The 12,742-nt window shown below is 45.5% G+C and overlaps 1 protein-coding gene across 2 annotated transcripts in view; it reads right to left on the bottom strand.

The window, feature by feature from the left end:
* The window catches only part of ACBD6 (acyl-CoA binding domain containing 6), an 84,725-nt gene extending 72,468 nt beyond the window's left edge, over positions 1-12,257 (bottom strand). For both annotated transcript variants that reach the window (XM_066192134.1, XM_066192135.1), the window contains exons 1-3: positions 12,039-12,257; positions 5,108-5,172; positions 4,527-4,623 (exon numbers count right to left, since the gene is read on the bottom strand). In XM_066192134.1, coding sequence (XP_066048231.1) covers positions 4,527-4,623; positions 5,108-5,172; positions 12,039-12,236 — 360 coding nt within the window. In that variant the 5' untranslated portion in view covers positions 12,237-12,257. The remainder of the gene's footprint in view (positions 1-4,526; positions 4,624-5,107; positions 5,173-12,038) is intronic.
* Positions 12,258-12,742: the final 485 nt, after the last annotated feature.

Raw genomic sequence — 12,742 nt, 5'->3', positions numbered from 1 at the left:
TTCTGTTTCATGAGCCTTTTTGTTCCCCAAGGGTCCTCTCCTGGCATGACCTGGTGCTCCCACACCAACCCAGCAAAGCAAAGATTTTTCTCCCATTCACTGTTAGGGCCAGAGTACAGAGAATTAAATCCTCCCCTACTCAAACAAGGCACAGAATAGTACTTAAAAAAAAAAACAGAGGCAACTTTCTCCCCTGTAAACATCAGAACCGGAACTTCACACCTTTAAAAGCCTAACATGATGTTTGGTGAATGCCTATTTTCTTTGAGGTGGAGCTCTCTTTCCTTTAGAGAGAAGTCTCTGCTCTTCAGACTCCTGATCTCCAACTTTCCTCATTACACAGCAGATAACTGACTAACTGCATTATTGGAGAAGCCGAGTCTAACAAGTTAAAATGCCAACTTTTTAGACTTTGATATGTAAATAGAAAATCTTTAAGTCCTCCTTTAAGTGAGTTTCAGCACTCAAAGCAAATAGGAAGAGGAATCTAAGTGTTTGGGAAAGGATGAAGTTAGTAGTGACAAGCTGTATTGGTAAATACGCGACATAAGAAATAGGAAAAGGAAATATTTAGAACCGAGCGATGCCAAAATTGCAATCAGCAAATGGAAGGCTAAATGTGCTGAGCAAATCTGGATGCTTTTTTTATTATTTATTTTTATTATTTGAGCTGTGCCATATAACCATCTCGTTACAAGAACGGATCAATAAGAGCTCCCGGCCACCCCGCTGCAGTGTCGTGTCACACCTCCACCCACGGCCCCTGCCACAGCATTTCAGTGGAAGGGACGTGTTCAATGCTGCTAAGAAAAGAAGTGCTGGCCTGTTTCTGCTTCTTAGGGTTGGAAAAACCTGCATGCTTGAAGCCAGTGGGGATTTGTGATCTTCAATACGCAAGAGAGATGAGAATTTCGGAATGTGCAGGCGACTGCAAACAGCCACAGCTACTCTGAAATGCTGCAAGTACTGAAGTGCCCAATTATGCAGCGATGCGCATGAGAACAAAGTGACTGCATGAAGGTGCCCGACACCCACCTTCTGAAGGTGACAGTCCCCAAATCCCTGAGCCCCCAGGACAGCACTACGGCAGTGGGAATGCAGAGCCAGAGGCACACGCACGCGCTGGCAGGCAGGGAGGACAGGTGAGTGTCACCACCATGCTCACACCAACCAAAGCCACCAAAAGCAACTGTCATTTGCTGCCAGTAAAGCAGGAAGAGGACAGGTGAACACAGGAGAAGAGAAGCAGCAGGGACACATCTTCCTTTGTAAAGGACCCAAGCAGTGGGAGATGTTGACGGCATGAAATGTTTCTGTTTCAGGCTGGAGAATGCAAAAGAATGGCTTCATAAATTATTCTCTGTTCTGGAGGAAGAGTGAATAGACTTGAAGGACAGGTGATGTCTCTGAAATATGCAAATAGAGCTGAGCTGGTCCAAGCAATTACCTTTCCACTGCCTGGAACTTCAGACTGAAAGGAATGACTCACAAGAAACAAAAGATGTGCTTAAAGGTAGAAGATGACGAAGGAAGACTGCATCAAGAGGAGAATGGAGACAGCATGGAAAAGAATATTCCTGATCTCCTACTAACAGATGTTCTTGAGAAAAGGATCGAAACAACCCACAACCCATAGTAAGACCATGCCAACACAGAAGGGCTGAAGTGTAGAACAACCTGCAAGGCAATTGTGATTACTGGTTCTAGACAAACACAGCCATGAGATTCCTCCTGTGGCTTTGTGGATGTAAAGACAATGCACCTCACCTCAAATATCCTTGAAGTTACCTGTTAATTTTAAAGATTCTCCAGCGAATAAAATTGCTGAAAGTAAGTGCAGTAGGATCATTTCTTCTCAGATTTTAGACAAAGTTCTGAAACAGCAGATTAGGTAGGACTATGAGAAAACCTGCAGGCAGCAAGGGTGAAAAAAGAACTAAACCACGTTGGAAAGAGCCAAGCAGATACTGTCAAAAATGGCACACAAACTTCAGAGAGCAGAGAACAGCTATGCTGCTGCCTCTCCACATTCAGCTGTCTTCTAATGATGTGTGGGTACTCCAAAGTCAGTGCAGGAATAGGAAGCAGCAGGTGAGATCTGGGCTGCTGTTACAGTTTTCATTGCTTCTAGATACAAATTCAGGGCAGTCCTACTGCATCAGAACCTTTTTACTTTGCTGGGGTTTTTTTTCCATCCAAAACGAAGATACTAAATTAAAGCAAGTAAATCTGATGCTGTAAGTGTACCAATAAAGAAACTTCAATATGAAAGACTGAATCAACGGAGAAACGAGAAAAAGAATGAAGTAGTGGATCTCTTTGGACTGCACAAGAAATGCTGCATTTAATTCTATTCTATTTATTAACAAAAACACTGACAGCCTGAAGGCTGCAGAACAGCAGCAAATCTGCTGAGGAAAAAGTGAACCTTTGAAAAAAAAAGCAGTTTTAAGTTTAAAATTTTACTAAAGGATCAAGATAATAAAGCCCTTTTGCAAATAAAGGAAACAGGAGACTGAGGAGGATTTAAAATAACACAAAAGAACAACTTTCATGGATGAGGCGAACGGTTGAAGAAAAAGTAAGCTGGGAACACTGAGAAAGCTTTAAAAGAGTAAAATTCACGAGGATACACAATAAGAAATTGATCACTTTTATAGTTTATTTACTATTTATGATTCATAATGATATGACACCCAAATTTTCAAATTTGTAACGTGTACTTTATACCGCTTTTAACTGAGCATTTGGAGTACTTCATTCGCAATCTGTGGAATGTAAGAAAAATCTGAAGGGACCCAGCAGATGAGCATGTAAAGGAGACACAATGACAGTGATGAAGCACCCTGTAATATAGACACAGCTCTTTTCTATAAATGCAATTCGAAATTTGAAGAGTAAAGTAGCTGTTTTCTCTCCATCCCCTGACACATGCGTCTCCATCATTTTAAAGAACAGAGCTCCCTCTCGTGGCTCCAGAACGTGGATTTGGTGGGGAGAAGGGAAAACAGGAGAGCAGTACAAGATGCATCAGAGAGGACCCCTGAGAGCACTTTGGTCCTATGAAAGTGGAATTAAAAAGTTGACATAACGAGGGCAGGTGAATTCTTGTGAAGAAAGCAAAGCCACCTTTATTTCAATGCTGACTTTTAAATTACATTTTCTGCTAAGGTAACCTCTTCACCTTAGGGGAAGAGGGGAGGAACAGCGCTGCCAACCTTTCTTTGTGTGCTGTATGGGTTCTTTAAAATATTTGTTTTGTAAAAACGTATTACTCCTATTCCCTGGCTGACAGTTTTGTAACCTGAAGCTCAGAACTCTGACAGTGTTTCTCTGAGGCAAGGAAGTGAAGGGAACACCCAAAAATATAAGCCTGTCACCACACTGAAAAATTTTTCAGGAAAGCACGGGGTATTTTGTTTGATTTTTTTTTTTCTTTTTTAATTAATATTCACATGTTTTACTTGACACTTACTTAACTCAGGATTATACATAGATTTTTACTAATTACTTTATTTCTGTATGAGAATTTTAGCCTGGACAAGAATTTACCCAGCAAGCAGCCAACTTTGGCTAACTGCACAGCACATAAAACTATTTTCTCCAAGGGCGTTAAAAAGAATTTTTTCAAAATGACAACCTTTCTTTGCTGCAAAAATACTATGAATGGCATGAAACATGAACTAGTGAAGAGGAAAAAATTAGCCTTAGGTCACAAGAAGAGCATCAGAGGACAACTCAAAATCAAATTCTTGATTGATAGGATTGTGCCCACACAAGATTTTGCTTCCAAAGCACAGGAGCACAGAAAAACAAATTTCCTACCACGAGAAGAAATTACCATGCATTCAGCATTTTACTATTAGTGAAATATCTCCACTCTATTTCCAAAGGCTATACTTTTTTAAAAGAGCAATCCTCTTTAAAAATTATATGAAAGTCAGCCTGTAAACAGGAGATATCCTTAAGGATTCAATCAAGTAATAAACCTGGAAGATGAAAGACAAATTAATTAAAATGACAGTACAGTCTCCCTATAGCACACAGATACAGACTTGTTATGTTGGAGTACCTAATCATAATCAGATTTGGTAATTTGCTGCATGGAAACAAAAAGGAAACATTTTTAGAATTGATCATTCAGTTCATGTCACTTTCATGGAGATTGCTTTCTATTGATCAACATTTAAATAGTAGTTGAAAAGAGAAGGATGAGAAAAGGATAAAAAGTATCTTTACATGCTAAATACAGCATGAACCAATAAGAGCAAAATAAATTAGATCACTACAGCCAAACCAACCCTGTGCATGCGCTCACTGTAATGAAGATGATTATGAATGAAAGAGATGGTTCTTCATGCTTCAGTCATAACAAAAGGAGAGTTTTAAAAACGAATTTAGACTTTAATCTGCTCAAAATGAAGTTTGCCATGCAGCAATTAAAGCCTGTGAGAAGCTTGAACCACTGTCAGCTTCACAAAGACAACGCTGGTTTGTTTTCCAGACAATATTTCTCTGTTTCCTACCTGTGGATTCCAACTGGGGTCGAGTTTTTTCACTGCAGCGATGTACTCCTGCATAGCTTGGTGAGGGCTGGTATCTCCCAGAGCTTTCCAAGCCTCCCTAAGAGCAACAGCAAAACATCAGTGAGCCCCTCATAGACAGCACAAGGTGTTTTCATAGTGACATCAGCGGAACACAGCGAACAGATTCATCAAAATCCTTTCCGGACACACAAAGCCATCATTGATTCAGCTTGAAATGGTCCACTTTTCTCTGAGGCCATGAATGGCCAGTGTCAGTGCAGCTCTGTTGTGAAAGGATCTTTCAAGGGATCCTGATGCAGGCTGGAACACAGTTTGTGTTCACATTTTTGCTGTATGCATGCCAGTTCTGGATGAAGACAGTAAATACAGGAGTCTGGCATTTCACATCTGTATAAGGCATAGCAGCAAATATTTCCCTATCAAACAAAAGACTTCAAAGACATTTCAGTAGCAACTTTCCTAGCTGACATCCCTTAGGTTCATAATTTGTCAACAGATGAGACAAGATGCAAAAAAAAGTAGAGCCAGAATTGCTAGGAATGACAAGGATTTCCTCTTACCATTTCTGCTTTCCCTCAAAATCAAAGAAGCTCGGTTTGGGGGTGTTACAGGTTCCAAGTTTCACCTAAAGAAAAGAAATTTCCTTCGGTCAGAACAAAACAAAGGGGACTTCTGCAAGGAAAATTCTGTGTTCTGATGGTTCCAGGGTAACCATGTCAGAAGGCCAGAAGAAAGGGTTTTTTAGGAAACACCTCTGTCAACCCCATGTTACCCCTGCTTTAGCACCTCTGCATCCCTGGGTTTTCTTGGCATGATGCACGGGAAGCAATTTTGTTGTGCAGCTCATTTCTTTTGCATGCATTACCCACAGGGATAACCAGTGAGTGATTTCTCACTAATGTTATGTTTATTACCCAGCCAAATGCCTCATTCTCCACCAGTACAAAGAAAAATTCTGTTGATTAGGGTTTCTACCCAGACGATTACTCATTACAGCTGATATTCACCTGCTTCCGCACAAAGCTCAAGTAAACAGACTTTGTTTAATTATTTTCAAGGTCCTCTGGAAGGCAAGGGGACAATCTTGGAGCAAAGGAATGCCAGGCAGCTCCTGAATTTGCCCCAAGGCACCTGGCTGCAGGAAGCACTGCATGAGAGACAAGTCAAGGCCTGAGTGCCAGAGACAACCAATCTGTCACAAGCAAGGCAGAAATTAAAACGTGTGTGTGGGGGTGAAATCAAAAAACATGAGGAAGAAAAGGAACGAGCCAGAACCCAGGGATAGATATATGGAAAAAAGGTGTCATAGCCAGTGTAAAACTGACTTGGTGCCTGTGGGATTCAGGCAGTTTTCCACGTGTAAAATTTTTTTAACACAAGGATGATGGGTTAAAGGCTAGAAGTCGGAGCTGAACCAGACCAGCAGCTCCTGGGAAACAGCTACTACAGCAAGTCTCTCTAAGACAGGGCACAGCACAGATGGGGACCCCAGGGAGGAGACACAGGTACATCCTGGAGGTGGGCAAAGGCTCCTGGAGAAACGTTTTGTTAGCCAAGCAAAACCAAACTGCACCCAGCAAAACGTTTTATGAAATACGCTCAAGTGTTCAGGCAGGTGAAGTGCTTAAATCAACTAACAATTCTTCACCTTAACAGGGTGGGGATTTTATGCTGAGGATGGAAGCATTAATCAGGCTTTAGAGAGAGCATGCCCACGCTGAGGGATATTTATTAGTTACACTATGTTTTCATTTAAAGTGTTAGAGGATACGAGTGACTGTAACTGAAATTAATTTTCTGTACATCTGACTGTCTCCCAGTGAGCAATTCATCCAAATTACAACATCTTAGCTGGTCTTTAAAACAACATATTGCATTTCATGGAGAAATAGGAGAAGAGGCTAGCAACAGTTAAGTTCTATAAATCCATCACAATTCATGTAGTCTAAATGTTTTTTTCTATGCTCTGAGGTGGATTGGATAACTTGTTTTAAAAAGCAAAACAAACTAGGGAATAAAATGCAAATTCATTATCTGTATGGAAAACGCCTGCTTGGCAATTCTTTAGTTCAATGGCCAACCTGCAGAAATTGGCCAAGATAGATAAAAAAAAAAAAAATCTGTTTTAATATTAATTTTCCACTGCCGTCATCAAAACACGACAGCAGTTTCCTCTCAGGAGATTTGGCACTCAAAGGCTGTTCTAGCGTTGGGGAAGACTGTTAGTAACATTGATAGTAATACAAATCAAGGAACAGTAGTTAAATTCCATCCATCAAGAGGGGGGAAAAAATGCACTTGTGCCCTGCATGCTATTTTAAGGCACATTAAAAAGGCTTGCAGTGGTTTTGTTGGAAAGAATAAAACACAAAATTTTGGCTCCTCTCTTTTTGCCGCAAGGATCACAATGCAGGAGAAGCCAACGAGGAATTTAACAATAAAAGGGGACCCGAGCCTGACAGCTGAGGAGGGGGAGTTAAACATGCCAAAACTGACAAAAAAAGGCAAAATTTTGTGCAGGACTCTGTCCTACAGCTACTTCCCTAGAGGACCTCCAAAGCTGTTTTACTCCATAGCCAGCACGAAGCCAAGAGCCTGTATTAGTATTTTAAATTAAGACTTTCTCATTCTGTGTCCAGAAAATAATTATTGAAGGTCTCTAGGGTGCTGACTGGTCACTTGATGCTCAGCTCTCCTCATTTACAGTTCATCAGCTGCATTAAAAGAACATGACAGCCAGAATGCATTAAAAACTTCCTGGTATTGCTTCTGCATGCAGAGCTGCCTGCAGGCACTATTCTCCTGAGTCTCACAAACGTGACCCAGGCAGCCCCAAACAGGCAGTGTCTGCAGACATCTCCATCTGTGGCCAAAATAAATTTGGAAACCTTGGATGAGCCCTTCACCTGAGAGCTGAAGGTCAATGCCATTCAGAAGAGGGAGAGATGCTCATGATGCCTTAAGGTTCAGCTTTCATGTTTTCCAGATTCTGTGCTGCCTAGGGCTGTAGTTCTGAGCCTCATATTAAGTGCTGCTGAGCTCTCTTCACAGAGTAGGGAGACAAAACAAATAATTTTCCTGATGAAGACCAAGGATAACTTTCAGGCCCAAAAGCACAAACAACGGTGGACTGAAGGGAGGAACAAGAAGGACGGGACCTCACAACCTGAAGCTGTAACTGGACAATTAAACCCCAGTATGCAAATGGACCAAAACTTATAAAAACGTAAGACTTTGTGACCAGTCATCCATTTTGTGACCATTCTCAATCCACCTTGAGTGTAGCCCTGGTCAGGCTCTGTCCTGCCCCAGGCAGATCCTGGAAGCCTTTCAATAAATACCTACTTTATTCTCTAGCTCTGTCCAGTCTGTTTCCAGCCTTCCCAAGGCATCACTCAGAGACGTGTTAATGTTCCTCACCATCCCCATGCACCTCCACCTGCTGCTCCAGACAGTGGGAAACCTTGAGATTCTCCTCACACCTTACCTCACGACTGCCTCTCCCTCCCTGGTAGTGGTTAAATGGTTCTTTGCTAATTTTTTCTGCCAATATATTTATCCAGTGGGGTGTTCCAGCCAAACATTCCTACCTGATTGTAAATCTTGTAAGGTGAATTGCATTTGCAGCCTCCCTACAGAGCAGTAACGGGAACAGAACCTCCACGGACAGCAGGGCTAAGCTCCCACTGAACACAAGCCAAGTAAGCTAAATTGCTTTCTCAAAACAGCAATTCCTGCTCACAGCTCTGCCCCAACCCATGGGAAAGCCCTCACTGAAAACGGGGTGTAAGGAAGGACAAGCAAACAGCAACCACAGAAGGGGGGGCATGATGACCATGGGACCATGTCCCAGAGAGACAGAGAGTGACACTGGTAATAATCACATCAGTGCCATCACATGGTTCCATGCAACAGGATGCTGCAGGCAGAAATTCCTGTGTTCAGGGCAGGCTCGTGGCATCATGTTCCACAATACTTGAAAGACATCATGCAAAATTGGTATTATATCCTTGAGCTTGGAGACAGTACAGACCCCCTTTTGCCAGCCATCAGCACTGGATTTCCAGCTTGCCAGCACCTCTCAGCATTTACATGGACACATCCTCCTCCTGGCAGGGCAGTTTTCCCAGTCTAATAATTTCCAGTAAGTTCTGGATCCCCTCCCCTATCTAAATCACCACTGCTACATTGGTCTCCATTACTGCACCTTCTGAACCTCAGATTTTTACATCCTCCACATGATGGGCAAGTGCTCCCTCCATTTCACCACTACAGAAACAAGCCCAGACTATGATTTGCCCAAAGCCACAGAGAAAGTAGGGGAAGGAAAGAAAAATCAGTCCCAGTCCAGAGCCTAATGGACTAGTCTGTTCCTCCTGTTGTGGGGCAGAGTCATAAACTCAGCAACATCTTCTAAAAACCTCACTGGAGATGACAACTAAGCAATTCCCTTATTTTCAGGTCTCTGACACATAAACAAAATCAGAGAGAAAAGTAATAAAATCCTGAAATGGCCTCCAATAAAAGGTAATAAAATTCCAGGAAAATGCCTATATACCCAAACAGTTTGAAATAAATAATACACAGTATTTTAACAGAGAGCTCAGCTGTTACTGTCACCTCTTTTATGACGGTGCTGTATCTTAAATCAAAGCCTCTAGTGACACGAAACACTAAACTGGGAAAAGACAAGGATGCCAAATCAAGGACAGTGGACAGATCTGAGTCAGCACCTTTTGTGTGCCAGCAATTCCACCGTCCACCGGGGTAATATATTAGCAGCTCATTATGCATCCTGATATGACTGCAATAATTAAATAGAGAAAACTTGCATTAAGCGCCTTCGTTTTGATTTAAAGCACAAAATGCTGCAGAACTTGAAGTTAGCAGGGCATAATCCTGCAGTGGCTGTGCTGGCAAACCTCTCCCATTGCCACTGCCAGCACCAGGCCCTCTGGAACAGGGAAGGCACCTTTCTGAACTGGGGAGGCACAGAAATCCAGGAGCCAAGCACAGCCTGAAACCAAGGAGCAAAAAGACACTTGCTGTCACCTCCTGCTTGGTCAGGGGCACAGGAGAAGGACACAGAAGTGCCCAGTTCCTCTCAGTGGAAGGCAACTGGAAATTTGTGCTGAGAAACTATTAATTGTCAGCTTCTCCTGATTTGTATCAAAACTCTTGTGAAACAGCTTCTGATTTTTGCAGTTTTTAACACTGAACTCCTTATGGGTCTTACAGAGCTAACACCAGGAAACCCTCTGTAGTCTGTGGACAACCATGAGCTGACAAGCAAGCAATCCCTTCCTATTTCCACCCAGGATAGTCACAACGCATTTGAAACAAAGCAAAAAAATAAAGACATTATTTGCAACAAGCATCCTGAGAACGCAGACAAAAAATTATACAAAAGACACCTTTTTCCTCTCATCCTGGGCATTGCAAAATTCTCCTCGTATTTTTTTTCCCTACCCTCCCTTTACTTACAAGTGAAAGAGAAACCTGGAGTCCTGTTTAAGCACTAAGCACAGTCTGAAAACAAAACCCCACGTGACCAGCCTGCTTTTAACATAATTACTGGTCCACAAACCACAGCCCGGGAGCTGCCAGCTTAGAGGATAATTAAATATTGCACAAAAAAATTGAGAGCACTTATGCATGGCAGTAGTAGGACACAGGTAATCCACATGGGAGGAACACATATGAAAGATGTGCACACACCCAACCGTGTCTGTTCATCCAAATGAGTGGGTTCAGTTCCCAAGCTGAGGCAGCACCTCTTGCCACACACTTGAGACACAGAACCACAGAATGGTTTGGGTTGAAAGATCACCTAGTTCCAAACCCTGCCATGGACAGGAACACCTTCCACTACAACAGGTCGCTCAGAGCTCCATCCAGCCTATATTTGTAGTTTTACTCTTTCATCTTCCGGGTGTAACAACACTTAGTTTGCTGTTTCTCCAAGTTAAGCGATTGTTACAGTCCTTTGCAACCGGTGCTTTGTTTGGTTTGTTTCATGTAACCCCTCTGGCAGGAGCAGGAAGAAGTTACATTGTGTATTCCCGCAGGATGTATCCCATAGCTTGCTCAGTTCACAGACTGAAGGGGAATTGGGGGTTATGCTCAAGGTTACAACCAGAACCCAGCAGCTCCGTTGTGGAGTTGGTCCTTCACACCAATTTCAACCACGATGGCCCCTGCTGAAGCCAAACCAATGCCACAGAATCATAAAGGTGAGAAAAGATCTCCACGATCGTTCAGTCCAACCTTTGGCCGAACACCACCACTCCCACTAAACCTCATGGCAAAGTGCCGTGTCTGCTTGGTATTTAAACACTTCCAGGGCTGGTCATTCCACCACTTCCCTGGGCAGCCCATTCCAGTGTTTGCCCACTCTTTCAGGCAACAAGTTTTCCCTAATGTCCAACCTGGACCTCTGCTGGCAGGACTTGAGTCTGGCTCCTGTTGTTCAAAGGATGGAGAGTCAGGGCCACCCACACTGAGCGAGGGTGAGAGGTGAGGGACAACAATCAGGGTGATGGATTTACAGAATCTTTTGGTTTGGAGAAGATGTCTGAGATCACCACCTTGACAACCAAACCACGGCGCTAAGGGCCACGTCCAGTCGTTTCTTAAACGGCTCCAAGAACTCCATCGCCTCCCTGGGCAGCCCCCTCCAATGCCTGACCAACCCTGCAGTGAGGAATTCTTCCTGATGTCCAACCTGAACTGCACCTGGTCCAGCTTAAGGCCACCTCCTTTGATCCTCTCACACGTTACTCAGGAGCAGAACCCGACCTCCACCCGGCCACAACCTCCTCTCAGGTGGTTGCAGAAAGCAACAAAGTTCCCCCTGAGCCCCCTTTACTACAAGCTGAGCCACCCCCCAGCTCCCTCAGCTGCTCTTCACCAGACTTGTGCTCCAGACCCCTCCCCAGCTCTTGTTCCCTTCTGTGGATATGCTCCACCACCTCAATGTCCTTCCCGAACTGAGGAGCCCAAAACCGAACCCAGAATTTGAGATGTGGCCTCGCCCATGCCCAGCGCAGGGGGTCGGTCACCGCCCTGGTCCTGCTGGAAATGAAAATTTTTATTCTCTCTGTTATTTATCACCGGACACACTAGGGCTGATACAGCCTAGGATGCCCTTGGCCTTCTCGGGCTCATGCTCAGCTGCTGTCGAGCAGCATCTCCAGGGGCATTTCCCAACCACTCTTCCCCCGAATTTGGCGGGGCTCTGTCCCAGCGACCCCATCCACCTCCACGGGCGCCGTCCCGGAGGGAGATACCCCCGCTCCCGCCATCACCCGGGACGCAACTTTCCTCCTCGGCACTGCTGCCACACTGTGGGCCGCAGCCCCGCAGGCACACGGCCCGGGAGGGCCCCGGGAGAGCCCCGGGCCCGGCCCCGGCCCCTCGGGGCAGCGCACCGGCCCCGTGCCCCCGCCCGCCCCGGGGCCGCGCTCAGCCCGCGGGCCGGTCCCGCCTCACCTGCTTGTAGCGGGCGTACAGGTAGAGCAGCTGCTCCTTGCTGGCGGCGGGCAGCAGCGAGGGGAGCCGCTCGGCCGCCTGCTCGAAGAGCGCGGGCAGGTCCCGGCCCGGCAGCGCCGCGCCCGTGGCCGCCGCCTCGGAGCCCGAGCTGAGCTCGCCGCCGCTCCCGCCCGCCGCCGACAGCGGGGGCGACGCCATGGCGGCCCGCGCCCGCCCCGGTCCGCCTCACAACACGCTCCCCCGCCTCGCCTCGGTACGTGCGCCCGCGCCGCCCGCGGGAAACGCGCGCCGCGTACCAGGGTTCCGGGCGGCCGCGGATCCGTGCGTCGGCGAGCGGCGACGTGATGTAGAACGACAGAATCGTTTAGGGCGGGAAAGATCTCCAAGATAACCGAGTCCAGACGTTCCCCCAGCAGCATTCACGTGTTCGCCACTAAACCATGTCCCCAGGTGCCACATCCACGCGTTTTTTGAGCGCCTACAGGGACGGTGCCTGCCCTGGGCAGCCTGTCCCAAAGACTGACAACCCTCTCCATATAAAAACTTTCCTAATATCGAATCTACACCTCCTCTGCCACAACTTGAGGCCGTTTCCTCTCATCCTGTCACTTGCTACCTGAGAGAAGAAGCTAACATTGAGCTCATTCCACCCTCCTGTCAGGGCGTTGGAGAGAGCGAGATCTTCCCTGAGCCCCCCCAGGTCC

Source organism: Chamaea fasciata, unplaced genomic scaffold (genome assembly GCF_029207755.1).
Source record: "Chamaea fasciata isolate MVZ Bird 193981 ecotype frontalis unplaced genomic scaffold, bChaFas1.0.hap1 SCAF_10, whole genome shotgun sequence".
In the NCBI taxonomy this organism is placed as follows: Eukaryota; Metazoa; Chordata; class Aves; order Passeriformes; family Sylviidae; genus Chamaea; species Chamaea fasciata.
This window is presented reverse-complemented; position numbering and strand designations above follow the sequence as displayed.